The 25,798-nt window shown below is 42.3% G+C and overlaps 1 protein-coding gene across 1 annotated transcript in view; it reads right to left on the bottom strand.

Annotated features, from left to right (window-relative positions):
• Positions 1 to 8,916: 8,916 nt before the first annotated feature.
• Positions 8,917 to 25,798, bottom strand: part of ror2 (receptor tyrosine kinase-like orphan receptor 2) — a 66,604-nt gene continuing 49,722 nt past the window's right edge. Inside the window, exons 5-9 of the mRNA XM_083929220.1 lie at positions 14,848 to 14,969; positions 14,431 to 14,745; positions 13,160 to 13,414; positions 12,013 to 12,218; positions 8,917 to 11,437 (exon numbers count right to left, since the gene is read on the bottom strand). Coding sequence (XP_083785346.1) covers positions 9,983 to 11,437; positions 12,013 to 12,218; positions 13,160 to 13,414; positions 14,431 to 14,745; positions 14,848 to 14,969 — 2,353 coding nt within the window. The 3' untranslated portion in view covers positions 8,917 to 9,982. The remainder of the gene's footprint in view (positions 11,438 to 12,012; positions 12,219 to 13,159; positions 13,415 to 14,430; positions 14,746 to 14,847; positions 14,970 to 25,798) is intronic.

Below are 25,798 nucleotides of genomic sequence, written 5' to 3'. Positions count from 1 at the left end.
CCTGGCGCGTCCCTCTCAAGGTGGTTACTGACTCACGGATCTGTGTTAGTGGGTCAGTGCTTGAGTGTATTGGCAGCGTGGGATTAAATGACAGCAAGTGCAGCCAATCGGAATGCAGCATTTTCCGATTTGAGCCAATGCCTCCTGGCTTCAGCACAGCGCTAACGTGTCATATCAAATGGATGTCGTCAGACGCGGAGCGTAAGGGGTTAAGTGCGTCAGTCCGCCGCGGTGCACGGCAGGTCCGTGACGGGGCTGCTCAGCCAGTCTGCTGCTGCTGAGACACAAGTGAGTTATTTTCTAAACCTGTGGAGTGCAAAGCGCTTCATAATGGCCACTGCCTCACTTGTATCCTGCAGTAAGTAGGCTGTGTACAGCAGTCTGACTGAAGGCCTGTCACACAGTCAGGCTGTTTTATATGGAGTGATCGTTCGGTCACTGTGTTAAACCTCAACCAGACAGGATGTGACTGAATGGGATTTCATGCATAAAGTCATGCAACTAGCTCCACTACTGCTACTACCTACTACTACACTACTCGTTAAATTAGCCTAATAATGCTAATAATGAATGGATGAAAATGATGATAACAACAACAATAAGAATTATAATAATAATAAGTAGCCTATTATTTAAGTATAGTTAAAATGCAGAAGAATGTAATACTTGACAAGCTACCAGAACAGATGTATCTATGTATTCAGATCCTTTATTTAATTGAAATGAGCAATGCCACAGTATAAAGATACTTCATGACAAGTCAAAGCTCAGCATTCAGTCTTCCCTACTTCATACCATACCATGCCTTCTTTTGGATCTCAACTGCAAACCTGTGAAGTGTTGTGACTGTGACAAAAAAGGGCTGCAGACAGACACACAGACAGACAGACACACACACACACAGACAGACAGACAGAAAGAGAGACAGAAAGAAAGAAAGAAAGACAGACAGACAGACAGAAAGACAGACAGACAGACAGACAGACAGACAGACATATAAATATGGAGGTAGAACTCTCTAAAAGATTAACACATGTCAAGCTGATATGTATAAATATATTGTGTATTTATAAATCTATGCATATTAATAATATAATTTCGATATGTAATAATATTTTTGAGTCAAAACACGTTTATGTATACAAATTAGTTTATTTATTATATTTGTATTTGTTTATTTATAAATGCATGCATGTTTATGTATATCATTCCGATATGTATTCATCTTTTTGAGACAATTCTACCTCCATATGTAAACACCTGGCACTAAAGTAGGTGTCTCCAGGACCACATTTTGCCATGATGATACACGCGCATGCACGCGGGCACACACACACATGCACGCACACACGGTTGGAAAAACATGTTTGCATGATTTCACATTTTTGGAAAATGAAAATAAAACATACAAGGGGGAATAACAGACTTTCTGAACATAAAAACGCAGCCTAAGTAATTATAAAGACATAGACAACTGAGCTCAATACTAGACATTTAAATCCTTTATAAAAGTAACAAAATGCATAAATTGTCTGAAAAAGAATTTCACTTAGATTCATTGCAATATATGTAATATATATGTGTCATCATTTTAAAATGTTTTTTTTGTGTGCCTGTGTTAAACCATAGACTGTTTCATATACAGTATATAAGTATTACGAGTATCTGGGGTACCCGTTCACCGTTCGACTGTTGTGTTGCATCACTGAATCTGGTCATACTGCATCACACCTCTAGGGGTCGTTGTTGGATTGCTGGTGTGAAACTGAAGACCGTTTGTACATGGAGGTTCACAGTTAAGATGGCTGCTGTGTACCCTCAGCTCAAATAGGTTTTCTGTTTGAATGTGAGGCCTGTATGCAAAGCCTCACATGAATATCTCACACAGGTAGAGGCAACACAGCAGGTCAAGTCATAATTACACAATCCCACAGGAGAAAAACAACACCAAAGAAACAAAGAAAAATACACACCCTATCATACTCTATGAAGAATACAGGTCTATTTTGTCCCGACACTTCGGGGCAAGGATTCTATGGCTGCACCTTGTCATGAAATGAGATAGGCCTACTCTAGATGTCATGTGCATCAGTTTGTACACCTTTACCAGAATTCTGCCTCGTGTATTAAGTACTTTAGCAAATTGAGTACTTCGATTATAGAACAATATGTGTGTTTGAACAAAGAAAACATTGAAACTGTTTTTGGAGCCAAGGAAGAACAATCAAAAGTCAGCACCCATCTTCAAGCAGTAATGCTAAAAACCACAAACCAAGCCTGAGTCTTGGGTGTAGTCATGGACTCAGACCTGAACTTCAACAGCCACATTAAAACAGTCACAAAGTCAGCCTACTATCACCTAAAGAATATATCAGGGATTAAAGGACTTAAGTGTCAGCAGGATTAGAAAAACTTGTCCATGCATTTAACTTCAGCAGGCTCGACTACTGTAACAGTGTCTTTACAGGTCTCCCTAAAAAGTCCATCAGACAGCTGCAGTTAATCCAGAACGCTGCTGCTCAAGTCCTCACTATGACCAAAAAAGTTGATCATATCACTCCAGTCCTCAGATCTTTACACTGGCTTCCTGTCTGTCAAAGAAATGATTTCAAAATCCTTCTGTTGGTTTAAAAAGCACTGAATGGTTTAGGACCAAAATACATTTTAGATTTTCTGCTCAGCTATGGACCATTCCGACCTCTCAGATCCTCTGGGACAGGTCTGCTCTGTGTCCCCAGAGTCAGGACTAAACAAGGGACAGGTCTGCTCTGTGTCCCCAGAGCCAGGACTACACATGGGACAGGTCTGCTCTGTGTCCCAGAGTCAGGACTAAACATGGGACAGGTCTGTTCTGTGTCCCCAGAGTCAGGACTAAACATGGGACAGGTCTGCTCTGTGTCCCCGGAGTCAGGACTAAACAAGGGACAGGTCTGCTCTGTGTCCCCAGAGTCAGAACTAAACATGGGAAAGGTCTGCTCTGTGTCCCCAGAGTCAGGACTAAACATGGGACAGGTCTGCTCTGTGTCCCCAGAGCCAGGACTAAACATGGGACAGGTCTGCTCTGTGTCCCCAGAGCCAGGACTAAACATGGGACAGGTCTGCTCTGTGTCCCCAGAGTCAGGACTAAACATGGGACAGGTCTGCTCTGTGTCCCCAGAGTCAGGACTAAACATGGAACAGGTCTGCTCTGTGTCCCCAGAGTCAGGACTAAACAAGGGACAGGTCTGCTCTGTGTCCCCAGAGCCAGGACTAAACATGGGACAGGTCTGCTCTGTGTCCCCAGAGTCAGGACTAAACATGGGACAGGTCTGCTCTGTGTCCCCAGAGTCAGGACTAAACATGGAACAGGTCTGCTCTGTGTCCCCAGAGTCAGGACTAAACAAGGGACAGGTCTGCTCTGTGTCCCCAGAGCCAGAACTAAACATGGGAAAGGTCTGCTCTGTGTCCCCAGAGTCAGGACTAAACATGGGACAGGTCTGCTCTGTGTCCCCAGAGTCAGGACTAAACATGGAGAGGCAGCGTTCAGTTTTTATGCTCCACATACAAACTGCTGCAAATCTCAGTTCTTTTAAATCAAGACTGAAGACTTCTCTGTTTGTTGCTGCCTTTGGGTAAATAAAATAATGTATGAACTGCTTATACTGCACTGTCACTTATATTCCTTTGATATTCATTTTAAAGGTTTAAAAATTATTTAATCTGCTTGTTTGTGAGTATGAGTCTCTGGCTGAAGATGCTCCTCTCACATAGGGGAGGCTGGAAGACCGGGTACCGCTCAGGATGGAGCAAGCAGATTGTGGGGTATTTTGTAAGAGCGAGCCAATGGTTGATGGTTAATATGGTTTTCTTGGCTACAGTTAATGTAATTAAGAAAAAGATTTGGAGATGTACCAGTGGCGTGATCACCTAGCAGAGAGATGGAGGGGGAGAGGGGAATGCTGAGGGTGAGGATCTCTAACAGCTTTCCCGTGCCCACTGACCAAAATCCCCCACCTGGTGAGCATTGGCAGAACATGTGAAAGTGGCTGTCTGGTGCAGTGGGACAGTGTGTGCAGGTGTATACGGAACATTTTGTGAATGGTCATATGTACTCATCTGCAAGACCTTGGATTGAATAAACTGGATTAAAGGTTAGAGTTGTATGAAAATATGCTCTTACATATGGTCTGCCAATGGATGAATATGACGGACATTTAAGTCTGTGGTCCATTTGTCTGATCAGTACTGAAACATTGTCATGGGTTTGCACATTTTTGGGTATGAATTTAGCTTTCGCAGTAAGGGAGGAGTTTGTGGAAGTTGTGGATATCTATTTGCTCTTTCAACTGTTTGTATTGGTAGTGACAGTGGTGTAGTAAGTGATGTGTTTTTTAAAAGGTGTAGTTGGTTGGATTCTTGGACTTTTACCTTGCCTGTTAAATGAATTGACTGTTGGATTTAGGGAGGAGAACCAGCCCAGGGCAGGATTAACAGTAGTCACGGCAAACAGACCATTTATTATTGGCATAATTTTCATTTTGACAGTGGAAATGTGGTCCATTAAAGAGAGAGGGTGTTTATTAAGACTGATATCCTTGTCATTGGCCACAGCACATTACTTAGGAAATACTGCCATCTATTGGTCATCTGTCACAACATGTCAAGCCTGTTGCAAGAAACACGCTGGCTTGTTTGACAGCAGTCTTTGCTTTGAACAACATATTACCAAGACTGGGCAGACATGCTTTTCTCATCTTAGAAACATCGCAAAAACAAGCTTGATTTTAAACTTCAGCGACGCAGGAACTATTGTACATGCTTTTATCTCCTCCCGTCTGGATTCTTGTAACAGTCTTTTCTCCTGCCTTAATCAGAAAACTCTAAGAAGACTCCAAATGGTACAGAACTCTGCAGCTAGACTCTAACCAGAACTAAGAAGGCTGAACATATCACACCAGTTCTAGCCTCACTGCACCGGCTCCCATTCAGTTTTGGGATTGATTTAAAGATTTTATTAATTATTTTTAACTTCATGACCTGGGTCCAGACTATATTTTAGGCCTTTTAACCCCCTACGAGCCTGGGCGTAATGTTAGACCCTCAGGCAGAGGCCTCCTGTCTGTTCCTGAGTCCAGGCTGAAAACTAAGGGGGGGTAGAGCCTTTGCCATCAGGACCCCGAGGCTCTGGAACAACCTGCCTGGCGACAAAAGGCTGTCGGAGCCAGTGTCAGCTTTTAAATCTCGCCTAAAGACCTATTTTATCACATGGTTTACCTTGACTTTTCTCGAGTTGTCTTATACTGATTATTGGATTATTTGTTTTGTTTCATTTGCATGTTTAATGTGCTTCATGTAAAGTCTGTTCTATTTGTTGTATTGTAAAGCACTTTGTATCTATGTTTTTAAAAGTTCTATATAAATAAAGGTATTATTATTATTATTATCTCATCACTCATCTCATCTTCAAGCTCTTATCCGGGGTCGGGTCGCGGGGCAGCAGCTTTAGCAGGGGACCCCAAACTTCCCTTTCCCGGGCCACATTAACCAGCTCTAACTGGGGGATCCTGAGGCGTTCCCAGGCCAGTGTGGAGATCTAATCTCTCCACCTGGTCCTGGGTCTTCCCCGAGGCCTCCTCCCAGCTGGACGTGCCTGGAACACCTCCCTAGGGAGGCGCCCAGGGGGCATCCTTACTAGATGCCCGAACCACCTCAACTAACTGAGAAAACCCATTTCAGCCGCTTGTACCCACGACCTTGTTCTTTCCGCCATGAATTATTATTATTATTATTATTATTATTATTATTATTCCATCTATCCAGGTCTTCTTCGATGCTGCGTAGTTGTTCAGGAGGCTAACCAACTTGGACAGCATCTTCTTGTGTCTGTCATCCTCACGCTCTGTCCCCAGCACACAGCAGCATAGAAGAACGCCCTGGCCACCACACACAGGTAGATCATAGGAAGTAGAGCTGCATGCCTCTGGCTCTTCTTGTAGAGGCCCTCCTCGTTTCCAGCCCACACCTGTCATCCAGGTGCACTCCAAGGTATTTATGGGAGTGAACCACCTCAACATCCTCCCCCTGGATCCCCCTTTGTCTCGCTAATGTTTAGCTACAGGTGGTTCAGAGTGCAACACTCCAGAGTTTGCGTAGCAGTTGTGGTATGCTACAATATCCTTATTTTCACTGAATATCTGCCTGTGAAACAAACCTTTTACTTTTCCACTGTGTCTGAGAGTTGTGCTTTAGGTCATTTGCCGAGTCTGGGGATCAGACAACTGACCTTTTGGTCTGTGGACAACTACTCTTCCTCCGTAGCCACAGCCACCCATATAGCAACAACGCAACCAGACTTGTTTCCTTGTGGTTACAAACGGAACACAACGTTGCTGGAAGTGAGTCTATGTTAGTGGTTTTATTGTAGTTATTTTAGAGAGTACAAGAGTAATTGTTGTTGAGAAACTCTGTTGACTGTGTGTATTTTCCTCCAGTGACAGCTGACAATATAAGCTACAACAGTATCCATGCCGTCTTATCCAACGTCTTCTGTAGGAGGCTTTATTTTGTAACTGAAAGAGTCTCAGTCAGCTGAGAGAGAGAGACAGATTCTGTTGGGAGAGTGGACATGAAGCTTTCTGAGCTGCACTGTATGTGACTGCATGTCACAACCTGAGGGACACAGAAGAAGAAGAAGAAGAAGAAGAGTGCCTTAATTAATCCCACACGGGGACATTCAATTTTTTCACTCTGTTATTATATTCAGGTTACACACACACAGGCCCGAAATACACACATGCACAGACAGGACCTATATACATGCAATTAATGGAGAGATGTCAGAGCGAGGGGGCTGCCAATGGATCAGCGCCCCGAGCAGTTGGGGGTTCGGTGCCTCCACATTCCATTCATGGTCCATACAGGGACTTGAACTGGCGACCTGTAGGCTACTGCTGCCACATAACTAAAACACATCTGAATAGGAAAAATAATTATCTTGACACACGCAAAGTTACATTTACACACATCTTTTATCTTTGTGTGTTAATGTGTTTGCTTTTCTGTTGTATTTTATTGTGCTTTGGCTATTTATCATATTTACTGAAAAACTGAAAGAAACTGGAATTGTAGAGAGAGAGATTTAGGTGATTATTATTATATTATTGTTTATTACTTTACACACATATTCCTACACAGAAAAAAGCATGCACACACACGCACACAAAGTTACGCAGGCACGCACACATGCGCACACTACACACACTTCTTTTTTTAAATTTCTATTTCTCTGAAGTTTTTATTTTTTATCATACCTTGGTTCGTTGAGTCTTTATGCTTTGGCAACATAGTCTTTAATTATTGTAATGCCCTGCTCTCTGGTCTTCCCAAAAAGAACATGTACAACTTACAATTACTACAGAACTCAGCTGCACGCGTGCTGACGAGGACCAGAGGGCAGGAGCAAGTTACACCAGCTTTAAAATCACTGCATTGGCTCCCTGTGCACTTCAGGATCGATTTTTAGGTTCTTTTACTAGTTTTTAAATGTCTTAACGGACTTGGGCCTTCTCATTTATCTGCAATACTTTTACCCTAGCGACCCTCACAGACCCTAAGGGCCTCCGGTGCTGGCCTTTTAACCATACCCCGAGTCAGAACCAAAGCACATGGGGAGGCGGCATTCAGTTTTTCTGGCCCCTGATTGTGGAACACCCCGCCGCAGAGAATGTGGATGTTTTTATAAAGAGGCTCAAGAACCACCTTTTTAATCAGGCTTTTAACTGACCTGTTTATTGCCTTCTTATTCCTTTTATGCTTCTTGTTTATTTATTTATTTTTAGCTTCTATACCTTTTATCTTATTTTACTGTTTTGACTGTTTTTTTTCTATGATTTTTTTAGCTTCTATTCTGTTTATCTTATTTTATTAGTATACGCTGGGGGGGTCCCTGTGGCGGCGCCCCCCGCAGCTATGGAATGTGATTCCTCCCGGTGTGTGCGGCCCCCAAAGGTAGATTCTTACTCACCTCAGATCTCGGTGCCCAGCCATGTCTCCTCAGCAACAGCTAGTGTATGTGTGCGTGAGTGTGTATGTCTTTGTGCATCTCTGTTTGTATATTTGTGGGGGTGGGAGATTCGGGATGTCATGCTGTTTTTTTGTTTTGCTTTTAATTTCTGTAAGACACTTTGTGCTACTGTCAAAGTATTAAAAAAGTGCCTTAGAAAAAAAGATCGATTTGATTTGACATTCACGCCAATAAAGCTATGATATGTGAGAGAGAGAGAGAGAGAGAGAGAGAGAGAGAGAGAGAGAGAGAGAGAGAGAGAGAGAGAAGAGAGAGAGAGAGAGAGAGAGAGAGAGAGAGAGAGAGAGAGAGAGAGAGAGAGAGAGAGAGAGAGAGAGAGAGAGAGAGAGAGAGAGACTTTCCATTGAGACACAAAGTCCATCTTTGAAAAGGGCAGAGGCTTCAATCTCTGCCTCATGTTACTTGAATTCTATACTCTGGTATGGGATGGAACAACTTCGCCAACTTCTTGAAGGACTATGAGGTGTGGTTGAAAGGTCTAAAAGAAGTAAGTGGACTTTGAATTAAGTTGATTTTGTCAAACCTAGTGTCACATGGATACCTTCAGCAGGATCATGCATAGTCGGCTTTTACATGGATCAATGTTGCTCTGACGTTTAATTAAAGGTAATATAATCCCCCCAAAAAACAACACTCTAAATATTTATGAATGAGAATGTGAACCCCACTGAAAGGTACAGCATATCAACATTTAGATTATTTTATTAGTATCAGCAATACACGTATTTCTTCACTACAAAGTATATTTTTTTGCCAAATGTAACTTGACTGTGCAGCCTACCATACATTAGACTTTGCACGTGTAATTACAGATGATGACAAAATATAACATGGGCATGACTTCCTCCTCTTATGGGAAATACAACATTTTATATGACTTTATTGGATTCTCCATAGATGGATGTACACATTATATGGTAAGCAACAACTACTTAAACAAAGCAAACGTGGTGGAAAGGACATTGTACTAACAACAGGCTTAGGAATATTCACCACACATATTAACGAAAAACTATAAACAAATAAAATGTTCAAACCAAAGTACATTAATTACAAATCTGTACAATTTGGTTATTAAAGTTGATGTTGAAAGTACCTTGTGGGAAAATAAGTCATGAACTTTGTCAGCAGCCTGAAAAAAAGATCCCTGGTCCTTTTGTTTTGTTTGATGAATGTAAATTCCAAGATACATCTCAGTGAGTATAATTGTTAACAAAGTTACCCATAGACTGTTTCTTTCTTCCACAGCATTTCTATCCATCATACATTCTATTCTGTTGATTGTGGATTTCACAAATCATAGAATAATAACCAGTTGTACACGAACCACCACCTGGGCTCAGTTCTGGGTTCTAGTACCAATACCTCTGGCTTGGTTTTGTCTTCCAATAATCACATCAACTGGCATTGTAAGTGGGTTTGAAGAGGGTGAGGCATTATGACGTGTTTTCTGAACTAGCAATTCCTAGTAATCTTTCTGGCAGGTCACGCTACCTGTATAGAGGAGTGTGGTATCCAAGGTGGGAGAGTGGGCATTGGGGGCATGAATTATGCCCTTATTGCCTCCCAGTAGATAGTCTTTCTGGCAAGTGAAAATAAGGTAAAAGCCAATTTAGTCAAGGCAACCTCTGAAGTAGTTAGGGATAAGTATGTTTTGTGTTGCACAGCAACACCAAGAACATACATTTCTCTGAATAGCAACATCATAAAAACAAAGTCCGTAGAGGCTTGCATGATTAATTTGCTCTGAGAGAGAGTTGCAGAGATACTCGATATCACAATGAAGTTCTATCTTAAAATACTCATTAAAAACATTCAGTCACTGTTCTGGAAATTTGCTCACTTCATTTTATGCTGCTTCCCGAATTTTTGGCAAGCACAGCTCACAGAAAAGTTCAGCCCTACTGTTCTTCACCAGACTTATGTGTCTGACCGGTGTATCACCAATTCGTCAGTCTGTGGAGTGTCATTGTCGCCCAGCAATTCTGTTTCAGGCACAAACATGTCCTTGTTTTGGTCTAGCTCTTCCTGGGACACCCCCTCAGCCTCCTCATCATTGGTCTTGGAGTCCTCGTTAAGCAAAGCTGCTCGCTCTGTGACAGAGGTGTTGGAAGGGGCAGTGGTTACATAGCCTGTAGATGTTGATCCACTGCCACTATGGTGAGAACCAGCTTTGGCAGCCATCTGTGGAGGGTGGTGCATCGGCTGGTGGGGAATGTGCATGGGTATTTGCATTTGATAAAAGTTCTGCAGGTATGGGTAAGCTTGCATGGGGTGATACCCATTGACAGGGATGTAGAGCTGTGGCGGCACCATTGGCCGATGCATTTGACCCTTCATGGACATGAACTGGGGCTGATGGAATGGCAGGCTCTTTTTCGGGCTGGTGTAACGTGAAGCATTCGCTGTGCTCATGCTGATGTTGCTAACAGGGCTGGTGCTTAGAGAGCTGGTCTGGGTAGTGTTGCTGGTGCCTGAAGTCTGAGCAGAGCTGTTATAGTTGGACAGGCTTTCCCAGGAGCGCAGACGTGTGTGGATGTCCTTGAACCGAGGCCTTCTTGCTTGGAATTCACTCCAACACTCCAGCATAAGGGTGTAAATCCAGGCTGGACAGTCATCTGGACAAGGCAGTAGCTGGTGGCTGCGCACCATCTCGATCACGTCTTGGTTGGAGTAGCCACAATATGGCTGCAGACCGTAACTGAAAGTCTCCCACAGCAAGACTCCATAAGACCAGATGTCGGAGTCGGTGGAGAACTTGCCATACATAATAGCTTCTGGGGACATCCAACGAATGGGGAAAGGGCTTGTGCCCACGAGGTTGTAGTAATCAGCAGAGTAGATGTCTCTGAACAGGCCCAGATCCAGGATCTTGATGCTGAGTTTGTCGAAGACCATAATGTTTCGGGCCGCAAGGTCTTTATGGACTATTTGCTGGCTGGAAAGGTACTCCATTCCGGCAGCAATCTGGGTAATAACATGAAGGAAATCAGCCTGCTCTAGTGTGGATTTGACTGTCTTGTCATCATCTGAGCTGCCAACATCTGAGTTGGGGGAACGCATCACCAGATACTCATGCAGGTCACCAAGGCTGGAGTAGGTGAATATCATGCTCATGGGCTGTTCTTTGGTGACCACACCCAGCAAACAAACAATATTTTGGTGTTGTATGTGAGAGCGCAGCATGGCTTCATGGCGAAATTCTTCACAGAGAGTGGCATCAACCTTGTCCTTTAATGTTTTGATGGCCACAACCTGGGTCTGTTCACCAGGTGCGGTGCCATACATGTGGCCCTTGTAAACCTTGCCGAACCGATCCTCACCAAGCTCCTCCATAAACCGTACTGCTGACATGTTAATCTCCCGCAGCTTGGCCTGCAGCCACAAAAGAAGAAATAACATTAAATGTCATCAAAGTGAATGGCCAACAATAAAACCTGACATAATACTTTAGCACGGCAATGCAACTGTTCAGAACTCAGGTATATACAGGACACTTTCTTTTTCATTAGTGGGTGTTCAGACCAAAACCAGCAGTGAAAAAAACAAAATTGGTGGGGTTTGTTGTTTCAGGTACAAATTAATAAAATAATATCCACGGATATGAGTTTGAGTAATATTCCATGAGTTTCTATCAGACACCAAAATACTGCACAGTGGTTTATAATACCATGCAATGAGAAAGGGATTTTAAATCTCTAGAACATTATGACAGCAATAATCATTTTATACTCTCCATAATTAGCAGGTGAGCAGTAGAATCACCACATTTACTGTTACACCCTGGGCCTAATTCTAGAGAGAATAATTATCTTAAGAGCCTTTATAATTTCAACTTATCTTAGTGCAAATTCCTCAATGAATGTATGTGTAATTATTTATTTTCCATTGAAATGAATGAATTTCTAATGCAGTGCTAATGTTGGTGTGAACCACACCTGATCACATACCTGGTGTTTTTGCTGATTGAGCAGAGACAGCTCCATGTCCTGATTAGGTGAGCCGCTTAGCTGGCCCCGAAGTGGTGTGTCAGTTGATGCCTTTTGCTTATTGCGACACATGCAAACAAGAAAGAAGAGGCAAGCGATGACCAATGGGATGGCAATTGCAGGGATAAGAATGAACAAGATCTCCTTCCCGGGGTTCTCTGGAGGATCTGGAGATAGTAAGATAATATAGACAGGTGCCAGTTAAGTTCTCTGGTTTGTAATGCATTAACAGTTCTTTTTAGATTTTATCTTTGAATACATAATTGTGGTATCAACATACATACAGCAGTCATCCTGTTCTAATGTTCCACATTATGAATGTTTTTTCTCCTATGACTTGTCTACTAGACACTTCAATTTAGCTGAGGTTTTAGTGGGACATCAGTCAACCGATAATGACTTCACCATGGATAATGTACGTTAAAAAGCCATCCACCCTCATGGCGCAAGAATATAATTCTAATCAGCTGTGACTGGTGTGGTCTTAGTGGATCAAATGTGTTCTGTCCCATGAAAAGCAAATCAAATCATTCCTGGAAAAACTACACAGGGCACATTGAGTCTCTTAGAACAAAACGATAAAACAAAAAGACAAAATTATTTTTTTTCATCAAACTGTGCAGGGACTTTTATTTGTCTTTACAGATCTACACAAGGGTGGGTTACGGTTAGCCCTACGACGGAGCTTATCTGGCCTAACCCGGAGGCGGTTGCAAGGTACCGACAGGCCTTAAGGGCTGCAGCCTCTGCTGTGTCAGAGGCAAAGCAGCGGGTCTGGGTGAAGTTTGGAGGATGAACACAATATAATGGTTTGTTTTCATTTTAAATAGGACTGAAGTGTTAAATTGCCAATACATTTACATAAGAGGTTTATGTATGAAAGGGGATTAATTGCTACCACATCAAACCGTTCTGTAACATTGGCATATGACACTTAAACGACAGGCATATGCCAGTGGTCCCTCTGGTGGTATTTGCCAGTGGATCACATATGATATGATATGACATACACTGATGTGTTCTGGGCAAAAACACCATCCCCATCCGTTATGTTAGAGTAACCTGAAAATGTTAACAATCCAAGTGACTATTGCATTATGGGACTTACTGCAGGGCTGGATGTCACACAGGTCCATCCTGACCTGAGGGTCCAGGGTGAAACACCAGGGCGCCTGCATCTGGCCCCCTGGGTTCCGACAGAAGTTGTGACTCCCCCAGAGCTCGGGATATTCCTGGGACAGGTGGTGACTGTGAGGGTACTGAGCGCTCCACGGCTGGCAGTGGTGACCAGACTGAGTGATGCTGACGGTGCCCCTGTAGTCAGCCCCACTTCCGTTGTAGCAGCTGTGGTCTGAGGGAGAATCTGTAGAGGAGACAGGCACTCAGTATGGATGCTCGTACACACTATAAAGGGAGGTGACTGACATGTTGTGGGTTTAAAAAATGAGTTCTTGTTTAGAACTTCTAGACTTCAGTGAGTTACAATCCTGTGGTGTGGGACATGCTCACACATTTTAATGGGACTGTTGTTCCAGTGTTATTCATATTCAGTTCAACATTTTTGTTAATAAAGCTAAGCTAAATAATACATTTTAGGAAATATGTTTCTTTTTGGAAGTGAGATGAGAAGAGCGATTAACGGAGATAGATCCGGTAGAGTTGCCAACAGTAGCTAAAGGAAAATGTGGGATTAGCTCAGGACAGTACGGTGAAGGCATTAAATCAGCATGAGAAGAGTCCCTACACAGAAAACAATGGGCTCCTTCCTTTGGGATTGACTTTGGTAATCCACTTGAATGGACTTTACTATGAGAGGAGTTGGTACGGGGGCCAGTAGATAAGTCTTTAAAACACTCTTTTAATAAACTGGGGTTCACTAACTACGTTGTTGGTGCTTTGTTTTCTGTGTAGGGACTCTTGTCATGCTACTGCAGAGGTTTGGTGTTATTTTCAGCAGTATTAGTGGTTAAAAAAGACGTTTTAATGCGACCCGGCTGTTAGTACCTTTCTGGGATTTCTCTGTTAACAGATGTTAAAAGAAAAAAATTGTCTCAATGGCTTATTTGATGATTGTATTCGCCGAAAAAGATCCTGGGATGATTTTACGCCGGAATTTCACTTTAAATACAGAGCTATAGTCTGGACACGGTAAGCCCATAGGGTAAGCCATCATAGCATAAAGACTGGAATCAGAGTGAAGCAACAAGCCTTGCTCTATCTACAGTAGTTGACCCACTACAGTGTATCAATCCACTCAACCCGGCCGCACAGTATTTCTTGCTTCTTTTCATGATTACGTGGGTTCTATTCGTATTAAATAGTGCATTACTTTCTTAAGTATAAGTATGAACAGTTACTGAGAATTGCCTGTTGACCTACATGGACCCAGGTTTTCTGGTGGCACACCTATCCGCATACAGGAAGCAGCATCAGCCGTGCCCGGCCGTGGCAGCAGGTGGCAGCTGGGGAGTTCCAGCTGCATGAGGATCATGGGATTGGATCGGGCGATGGTGTACTCGGTGTGGCACAGGTCGTTCTCCAGGGCCTCGCACTCATCTCGACAGAGCTGGCGCCGCCGAGGCACCCGATTGCCCTCGTCGCACAGAGGGAAAACGTAGTAGCAGAAGGAAGGGATGGCAAACCTGGAGCACTGATCTGATAGGTGGGTGGAGGTGCCAATCATCGTGAAGGCAGCTTGGAGGGACGAAGCACATACACGTTTGAACTGTATCCCACATGTTTATGTAATCTCAGATGTCTTTAGTAGTTAGAATTATACTCAGTTGATTTTCTTACCTGTGATGCGGTTTTCACTCTCCCCTTGCATCTGCAGAGACTCGACATAAATGCTCTGGTTGCCAATGAAGCGAGCGCAGGCAATGCCTCGGTACGGCTGGCAGAAACCTTTTTCACTTGACCTGTGAAGAAAAACAAATGATCTTTTAACTTTCTTGAAACCAGGAGGTAAATGGACTTGTACTTATATAGCTCCTTTCTAGTGTTCTGACCACTCAAGGTGCATTTACAATACTTTCACCCATTCGCACAGACATCCACACTGATAGAAGAGGCTACCTGCCCATCATCTAATCCAGGGGTGACAAACATGTGGCCTGTGGGTTGGAACTGGCCCGCAAAAGGGTCCAATCCAGTCCACAGGATGAATTTGCAAAGTTTAAAAAAGACATTAACTGCAATTTTTCATTAAAAGTAACTGCTATATCAAATCTGTCCACTGGGGCTCACACACAACACTGTCAAGCAAACAAACTAATCATGTTGGTGTTGCCGGTGTTCTTTTGCTGTCAGGTCGACTCTTATTTTTGAGGATGGACGTACTGAACCAAACCACAGACATTTTTTCTGATCCTAACCAAGTGCTTTTCATGCCCGAAAAAGTTCAAGATTTTCAACTCATGCACTGGACGTAATAGACGCAAAAATTGATTCATCATGACACAGTAAACTGTTGTAACTTGACTTTACATTGTCCATTCAACCCCAAATGTTTCATTCTGGATAAGAGACCAGACCTGTAGACATCTACACATCCATATTGAGTCAGAGTCACAGCGCCACCTACTGACAACAGCAAGTAAAGCTTCTGTGAAAGACATTGTCTAACTTATAAGAAAATTAAATGGTGTGGCCTACATCTGATATACAGCAACATGTTGTGTAGTCAGTGTGTGTTCTCTGGTGCCACATAGTGGACATCAGAAGAAATGCGCGAGGGGTGCTAATTCTACTTGGGACACAAGGAGTATTTTCCTGGTGAAAGTTGTGAGTTTGTCAGAATATTATAATATTGTTTTCCTGTCATTCATGTGTGCAGACGGCACTTCAGCCCTTCAGTTTTGGAGGAAGCATATGTGACAGGAGCAGCTTTCACTGGTATGAACGAGCCCCCACATTTAGATTTTTCATCCATTGTTTGAAACATCCACGTCTGCTACTCGTTTTCTCTTCCTTCACATACACAGACGCTGATGGCAGCCCAACAGTGAGTGACTTGTTTACTACATATGACTATCTGGATCACTCGTTCCTGGAAATCTATTACATCTATTCATCTAGGAATTCCATTCGTATTAATTTATACCTATTTCTTTTACTCCCCATGTCTCATTATTCAATTCAATTCAATTCAATTTTATTTATAGTGTCAAATCATAACAAAAGTTATCTCAGGACACTTTACAGAGTAGGTAAAGACCACACTCAATGACTTATTTATGATTTACATAGACCCAACAATTCCTCTGTAGAGTACAGTGGCAACGAAAACCTTCCCTATAACAGGCAGGAACGTCAGACAGACCCAGCTCTGTAGAGGACGGCCATCTGTCTTGACCGGTTGGGGAGGAAGAAAAGGAGAGAGAAAGAGAGAAAAGACACACAGATGGACAGGGAGAGACAGACAGACACACTTCCAGAGATGCAAGCAAAGCCTAACAGTAACTATAATATTTATAGTAATGTGAATATGACGTATATGTTAAGGCAGTTAATACAACAGAATAGTAGAAACAAGCACAGCTGAGGTGACAGAACATGAACATGATCATAATTATGGAGGCAAACATGATCAATGATGAGTAGTGGCAATAGCAGCTACAATACAGCTACAAATTTTATAGTTTATTAAACTAGTGATAGTATATATGAGTAACAGTGACAATAGCAGCAGGAAGCGTCATGTAGGACCACGGCAGCAAGCACCACCACGATCAGCAGAGACCTGCGAGACGACAAAGCACAAACAGCTCCGGGGAAGAAGCTGAATCAGTAACATGCATTGATGGGACATGAATGATTCAGACAGAGAGGAGAGAAGCTCAGAGTATCAGGAAAAGTATTATCCCCCGGCAGACTAGGCCTATAGCAGCATAATTAAGCAGAATAAAGTCTCATTATGAGGACCTTTAAAACCTTATGTAATGCTAAAGTCATCACCAAACAGACCTCTGGCATTCCTTCTATGAGGAGAAGCAGGCCTCCTAGAAGTGTTTGGCTTACCGTAGATCTCTGCATTTACCCCTGGAAACATATTTGAGGACTGTTACTGGGAATGTTGAATGAGTGAAGAACCAATAGATAACTTTAGGATGGTAATGTTCATTTTTGGGAACAGTAGTCTGAAAAATAATAATCTTTAATCTTTCAGAAATATTAGTCCACTGCAAACTACCACTTAAACATAAATATCAGTCAGGACCCGCTACAAATAATTCAACCCCAGACCAGGACAGAAACTGCTAAATCAATGGGGACCACCAGCACTCTCAACACCGGAGCCCCCAGGGCTGCATGCTCAGCCCTCTCCTGTACTCCTGCATGACTCCAACACCATCATTAAGTTTGCTGATGACATGATCGTCATTGGCCTAATCACCAACGCCGACAAGACGGCCTACAGAGCGGAGATCAGAGCTCTGATATTTTTTGTGCCAGGACAAACTCCATCTCGTTATCAGGAGCTGATTGTGGACTACAGGAAGTGACAGGGAGAATGGTAAATGGTAAATGGACTTGTACTTACACAGCTTTCTAGTTTTCTGACTACTCAAGGCGCTCAACACTTAACACTATTTGTCACATTCACACAGACACATTCACAGTATTGGCACTGGACATCTACATACCATCTAATCTAATCTAATCTAATCTAATCTAATCATTCACACAGGGATTCAGTTCAGGGTTCAGTGTCTTGCCGAAGGACAGTTCGACATGTGGACCAGAGGAGCTGGGGTTCAAACCGCTGATCTCTCTAAGATGACCCGCTCTACCTCTGATCACAGCCATCAAGGAAGGACACGTAAAAAACACATTAAAAAACACAAACATAATGTTTCGTCTTCACTGACAACCACTTTAATAATCAGTTTCAGCAGCGATAGAAAAGTATGCACACTAAGTCATCTGCTGTCATGACACAAGACACCGGATGTAGGCACTTCTTATCTGCATTACTTTTTGACTTAATTCAGTGTAGCCAACCAGGCATCCATCTAACCCTGTCCTACACAACTAAAACTTCTCTCAGTATTGATGGGGAAGAGGTCAAAGGTCATCCATGAGGAATCAGGAGGAAATGCACATCCAGAGAGCATCTTTGAACAGAGGCAGCAGGGGTTGGCATTTCCCCCTAACACGACCACACGACACAATGACCCAAGATCCCTACTACGGGCATGTGCTGATAACTCAGTCTGATTACAGGTATCGATCCTTCCCTTATAACTACTGGTGCCATTTTCTATGAAGAGCACATCTATAGAGTGAATTATAATGCATTCATAATGCTTCATGACACTCTTGAGCTCATGACACACATCTAACTCCTGCACTGATGCTGGCTGATGTTTGCTTCTTTTTTTCTTTTCGTTGTAGTTGTTGTTTTGATTTTGTCTCTGTTTTGAAGTAACTACTCTATGTACCCTTTATTGCCCCTCATGGACAAAAAAAGTTTGAATTGAATTGACTTCACGCATTAACACACATAATGTTCTATGATTCACCATATCAGCAGTCATAAAACATTATACATGTGAGTTGACACGTTATAAACTAGAGGTAGTAAGTCACGTGTATGTATGTTTTATGAGTGTTGATATGGTGCATCAGAAAACATGACGTGTTTGTGAGTGTAGTCAGGAAGCATTAGTCTAGATTGAGATAGTTAATGGATGCAAGTGGACGTAGTTCAGATCGTGGCATAAGAGAAAGGATCAGAGGATCTCAGGGAAAAAACGAATTATTTGGGGACCATGAACATGTTTGGCAAATTTCAATATAAGAAAAGAAAGTCTTTCTCTGGACGACATGGAGATGGGCAGACTGTTATCCTACTGCTGACACAGAGCAAACACTTTGACATTTTCTCACCACATTTACAAAACCAAAGTCTATAAAGTGATAAATACATGAATACAAGAAATACAAGCACTGCATTCTGACCGGAAACACCCAACCTGAATACGGTGTCTGAATAGGAGAGGACCTGAAACGTCTCAAGTAGACTACAACAGTGGGTCCACATATGACTGAGTACTGACCCCGCTGATATACACAGTGGATGAATTGTAAAGTCTGATAGCGGTTGGTAGAAAATGACTTCCTGTAGCAAAGAACTAGAATCTCCCTCCCCTCATCAGCTCCTCCAGTGTCCCAGTAAAAACAATGCATTGTGTAGTCACAATGCAGTTTAAGTCACTTATTTAAAAACTTTAGAGCAATGTGTAAATTACTGCTGTTAAAGCAGTTCTTACCTTTCTGGCATTTTGACAATTTTCTTTCCTGATCTTAAAAAGCTCCTAATAAGCGTATGGCACTAAAATGTAAAAGAAATCCACCAGGTGTTGAAACTCATCAATATTCTATTCTCATATATTTCTGATAAAGTCTGACCAATCATTTTATTCAGTCCGTATAAATCTATAAATTTATGGATTTGCCTAGCTTCCAGTCTGTCATTCGTCGCAGCGTCCCTTCCAGTTGCCTACGGCTGTCACCATTTCCGAGTCACGCCTCTCTCTGGCAAAGCAAAGGGGTAGGAGACCAGAGTCTGTGTGAGCCTGTTTGAACCCATCCCCTCCGGAAAATCAAACCATAAAAACATGTATTGCAGAGGAGTTTGTTGGACTGACAGTTAGCATTAGCTGTTAGCTGTTAGCCGTTCCAGCTAAGTAAAGATGAAAGTGATGTTAGCGATCAAGGAGAAGCGTAGCCATTTGTGCGTGCGTTTGAATGGCGTTTCTCTCCTTTCTCTCAGTCCATGGAGTGAATGCTCGGTCTATAGTGACTCTGGTTGTTGCCCGTCTCCGCTCACTCAGCTGCTGGGACAAATAACGCCCCCTTCACTGAGGATCCGAAGCAGCTGCAGGATTGGCAAACTCCATTTCACCCAGTGCCAACCTACAGTAGCTGCACCCAACAACAGACAACCCTGGCAACCAGCAACGTCCAACGCTATTGGCTGCTACCATGGAAACAGAACCAGACAGAAAGTCATTGTCAAACCCGTCAAAAAATGTTAAAATATTAATTCAGACTAAATATACTTTTTTATGGAAAAGCAATACTTTCATTCTGTACCCCTCAGAACGCCCTGTTTCTCCATATTCAACCTTTACGTGTGTGTGTTTTTTTCATTTTGTTAAACAGCAGGGATAGACTGGGTTATAGTGGGACTTTGTAGAGGGAAGTGTTGCACCAAAGCAACATTCTCATAAGGAATGAGCGTTCCTTCTTTCATATTTTCCTTGGTGCTGTACAGGAAATTGTGTTGGTTAAACCAACTGATCTGAACTTGTTTTCAAACGTGGCTCTTTGCTAAGGTCATTCCTATGTTATGTTTGTGCTCGGTTTAGCTGCCCAGGCCTGGCTTTAGTTTTAATCCACAAAACACACACAGGCTGAGCCCAAAGTCGGGGATACACAAAGGCGTAAAAGCCGGTATGCTTACTAAAATGAGACACACTCAAAGCTGGCTAATGGTGAAAGAGGTGTCAGCTGCTCTGTCCCATTCTGTGAGCACAGGACGCTGAGAGTTTTTTTGCTTTTGATTGTCTACAATCAGATTCACGCTGCACAGATAACCTCATTAAGATGCTAAGCATGGGAGGATTATACTGACAATGAATCTTGTTGTCCACATAATTCTATTCTTATCAGCAGCACTTAACTGATTCAGAGGAAGCCTGTTAGTGCTTTTGATTTTGACCCAGTAGCGTACTGTTACATCTTATTCTAATAAATAAAGTTACCCAGATTGTATTTATTTTAGGTATCAGGCTTTGATCCCTTCTTTGTCTGTCTGAACAGGTCTGGAAAGGAGGTGGACGTGCGCTCCTGTCACTTCTCTGCAATCATTTTGGACCACACCTACCAATCTCATCATAGTAGTCAAATTACAGGTCAGCAGGCATTCAGGCTGAAAACAGCCTTTTAAACAACTCAAGGGCCATGTCGTTTCAGCTACATGACTCACGGTCCCATAAGTGTGAAGGTTTATCAGACCAAAACACTGCACAGTGGTTTATAATACACACAGACAGGATTTTACTGACTGGAAACTTTTCACGGCGGCCGGCAACTATTATCTTATTCCCAGGAATGTGCACTTCTATTCATTGGATTGGTCACTGCAGCATCTTGCCAGATGACATCACGATGCATTGCAGCAAAAAATTTTTGGACCACCCTGTGTTTTTTTGCTGGCACCCATGAGTTAAATAATATCACAGTGACCCCAGTACATGAAGTGGGTCTTTGGCAGTTGACCAGTGCTGAGAACTCAGCAGTGTGGTCCTCCTGAGTGCTGCGTGACCTTTTCACTTTTCACTCTGCTGAAGTTCAGCTGGAAAACACACAGTAACAGTAACAATGAGTGGGGGAGTTTCTGCTACCAACTGCTGTCTCTTCTCATATTAAAGTGTAATTCTGGTTTAAAATCCTCCCCAGGGCTCCAGATTACCTTTTTCACTAGGAGCACTGTGGCACCCAACCAGAAATTTTAGGGGCGCACATGATAAATCAATAATAGATGAATACATCACAATTTGCTGTTTCAAATTCAGCGTCACATTTTAATTGTGCACTTTTGAAAATGCAAAATAGAATATAAACCGAATCGCTGTCATGACAGTAAAGTATTAAAAAATGTACCATACATTCAGAATAAGAGGTGTGATGAGACCCTCAGCTCACGAGATGAGACTATAGATAATATTGAATCCACAGGGACGAGATGAGACAAGATTTTAACACTATTTGAAATATTTTCTTTTCTTTTCATGGGGGTTGATTATAGCGGAGCTGCGGTGGTGCGGTGTAGCCTACAATGTCTGTTTATGTGTTTAAACATATGAACCGTATCTACACTGACTGATCAGATCAGTCTGTTTATGTGTTTTAAACATATGAACCGTATCTACACTGACTGATCAGATCAGTCTGTATATGTGTTTTAAACATATGAACCGTATCTACACTGACTGATCAGATCAGTCTGTATATATGTTTTAAACATATGAACCGTATCTACACTGACTGATCAGATCAGTCTGTGTGTCACCTGCTGACTCACTCGTGCACAGGGGGGAGAAATAAAGACAATGACTCAGTTAAACACTGTTTATTTCTTCCCATAGAGAATGAAAACTATTTTGGTTTAGTACATTTCTGCTCTACTCGGCTTGGGAGCTGCCGACAGACGCGTCATATACGGAGTCCCTACACATAACAAAGCACGCTGTTGGTGTTTCGTTTTATGTGTAGGGACTCTTATCATGCTACTGCAGCTACACCATCAGCCATGTATGAACAACTGATTGTCATTTCAGTCTGGTAAACAACAAGTAACTAGTCCCCTGAGGATTCCCTTGGAAAGAGCCAGTCTGGCTGATTCCCTCTTTTTCCAGTCTTTATGTAAGCTAAGCAAACAGGCAGCTGGCTAGCTTCACATTTCACCATACAGACATGAGAGACATCATACTTCTTAACTAACTCTCAGACAGAAAGCTGTGAGCTTCTTAGTCGACATAACTATTTCTCTTTCTGTAACACAGAAGGACTGATTAACTATTCTCACATGCTTGGCCTACCTTATGACTTATCTCATACTGTTTAACGACACAGGGGACTCATTTTAAAACTGTTTTTGTGATGTTGTACTTTCTATGCTCACACCTTTGGCCTACCTCATACTTTTAGTGGGACCCGGGGGACCCACCTTTTACGGTTAGAGTGTGTATCCTTCATAGTCAAAGTGTGTTTGGCTTGCTTTGACTGTTGTGTGCTGTTGTGAAGCATATTCTTGTCATCAGATTCATACACAGTATGTCAACCTCACAGTCTTAGTAAGACACGGATGGCCTTCCTCATATTATTATTGTAACACACTTAGGGATGGAACGGTAAGAGGATTTATTGATAGTCAGAAAATTAATCAGCAGCTGTTTCGATTATCAATTAATGCCAAACACTTGCTGGTTCCAGCTACTCAAATGTTGTTTTTCTTTGTCATACTTGAAAGGAAACTGATTAGGCGTGTTTCCATCTGGGTAAAATGTGGCCGCTCGGAAAGTTTCAGCCCACGCCCTCTCAAATGCCCTTCACTCGCCGTGTTTCTGTTAAAAAAAAAGGCCCCAGAGGGATTTATAACTCCAGAGGTGGCGTATCACTATGAATGATTTCTGATTGCTGGTGATCAGCTGATCGGCGCTCTTCTTTAAGAGAAATACAGAATAGTTGCAGTTTGACTTAAGGTGGCCTGTATGATCCAGAACGTCAACTTATATACAAGTAACATGAAAGAAAACACTCCACCTTAAAAAGTCAAGGCTCTATCATACTACTGCGGATATCATGCAGAAGCCGAGTGTCCAGGCCAGCCCACTGCCCCATAGACCCCAGAGACACTGAGCGTCCGATGGCCGGGACAAAGCCCAGCATTTATCCAATGAGCGTCTAGTTTCAGTGGAACAACCCGCTCTATGCTTCCCCATTGAAGTCAGTAGAAGCTGAGCGTCTGACTGTGTAAAGAGCTGTGGAGCTGTGGGGATGAATGAGAAGGAAGTTGCTCCAGTTACCTGTGATAAGAAGATGATTCTGAACAAAAGATGAAGTCTTTCTAGCGCTAATTTAGTCAATGAAATGTACACACAGCAGTACAGATTTCACCACTTTTTTTTGGTGACATTTTAGGGGAAGCTGAGCTTCCCTTGCAGTCTTAGAGCAATCACCACTACTGCAGAGGTTTGGGGTTATTTTGAGCCGTATTAGTGGTTAAAAAAGACGTTTTAATGCCTTCACCCTGCTGCCCCGAATTAATCAGTGTTAGCAGCATTCGACTTTCCGGGATTTCTCCGTTAATAGTTGTTACACAAAAAAAAGTGTCTCAATGACTTATTTGATGAGTGTATTTGCCGAAAAAGACCCTAGAGTGATTTTGAGCCGGAATTTAACTTTCAATAGACAGAGAGGCATCGTACTCTCGCCAGCCCCCAAAATGAATCATTCCTCTTCCCTCAGCTCAGATAAAAGGCATTAAATGAGTCATAATGTTGGCTGTAAAGATAAGGTCCCTGGAAGAAGCATTAAGGAACAGTTGGTCTGACTGAGGACATGAATCAGCATTCTTTCCACTTCAGACCAGGCCTGTCCAAACCACCGGCTAGTGTCTGACTGCTGGTCCAGGAGTCTATTCTGAGCCCCATGCTGGTGAGTTAAACCCACAAAAGAGAGAGAAAAAGGCTGCATGTCCTGCTACCCTCATGGTTTGCATCAGTGCGGAATAGCACAATATCTTCACCATTTCTAATAGTCAGTCTAAACAGTAGAGGCAGGAGTGTGAGCTGACATGTCATTGCACGCCCATTTTAGCTTTGTGCTGGCCTTTCTACCACCACAAACACACACTTCTAAATGTCTGAGGGTATTTAATAAACACAGTCATTTCCTAGATACCAATGTTGTAATCCCTCCTCACCACTCCAGAACTTTAGTTGTCTAACTGGGGAAAGGGCCGTTAGCTGCAGTCATTTCTAAATCTAATCTGAATTGTAAATTTAAAACGTTAATCCTCACCACAGGATCATAATGAAACCTAAACATAATCCAAAACCAAAACATAATGAGTGGACCATACATATGACATTGCACCATTGTTTAAACTCACTCTGTGATAGATAGGAACTTAAAAGACAGTTCTCTCAATGAAAATCTTACATATTATATCTTTAAATAACAGAAAACAAATGAATCGAGAATTCATCAGTAAATGTACAATATCAAATTTCTGTGTTCTGACATCTATCCATATTTTTGGAAATAATACATGTGTTGAAAAAGTACTTTATTTTACTGTTCAAAGCCAAGTTACATACTATTATTTAACAGACATTTGTTGTATTATAAGGGAAATGTCTTGCTATTATAATTCAGCACACATTTGCTGTGACCTTGGGTGTGTGCTTGACTGAAGGATATGGCTGTTTACATTAATAATGTTTTTTAGCTACATTACAGCCTTTTCTTTTGAATAACAGTAGATGCAAATATGTTAAAATAGTGACTATTCTATTTTGACTGTGCTGTATGTCATACAGTGATAATTGTGCCTGAATGTTACCATAACTTTGAAGTGAACAATTTGATCCACATACCAAAAAAAACTGTTGTTTTTTTTCATTATTATAAACTTTCTTTGGCTTTGAATGTTGTTGTTGTAGTTGTTGAGCTTATAAGACTTTCAGTGATGTGTTTTCTAAAAAAATCAAAACGTCCATCTGCTCCTATCACACCTGCAATGTAACACATCTCCAGTGTTCACCCACTGTTCAGAATGTTACAATCAGTCAAAGCATTGTCATGACGTGGCTACACTGCTGCTGTGTTTTTCTGCTGCATACTGGCTATGCCTTGGTTCTGATGGAGTTCAGCCATAAGAAATGTGACTAAATGTACATATGGACAGCAGAGGAGTGGGTTACCCTGCAGTAGGGGGTGGAGAGGTTTCTAAGGGAAGAGTTCCTGCTGTGGAAAGCAGCCTAATTATATTGAAATACATTGTAGCTGCCGTCAGCCTGACCACAGATGCTGTTCTCTGTCAGTGGCATTACAAACACTACAAAGACACCGCTAACTTTTTATAGTCAGGGTTATAGGGTGTGAGTGGTTGATACTTAAAATACCCTAATTTGCAAACTTGTTTCAAATAAATCTGCGATGAAGGTATCCT

Source organism: Echiichthys vipera (genome assembly GCF_963691815.1).
Source record: "Echiichthys vipera genome assembly, chromosome: 16".
NCBI lineage: Eukaryota > Metazoa > Chordata > Actinopteri > Perciformes > Trachinidae > Echiichthys > Echiichthys vipera.
The sequence above is the reverse complement of the archived record's forward strand: the minus strand, read 5'-3'. Positions and strand labels throughout refer to the sequence as shown.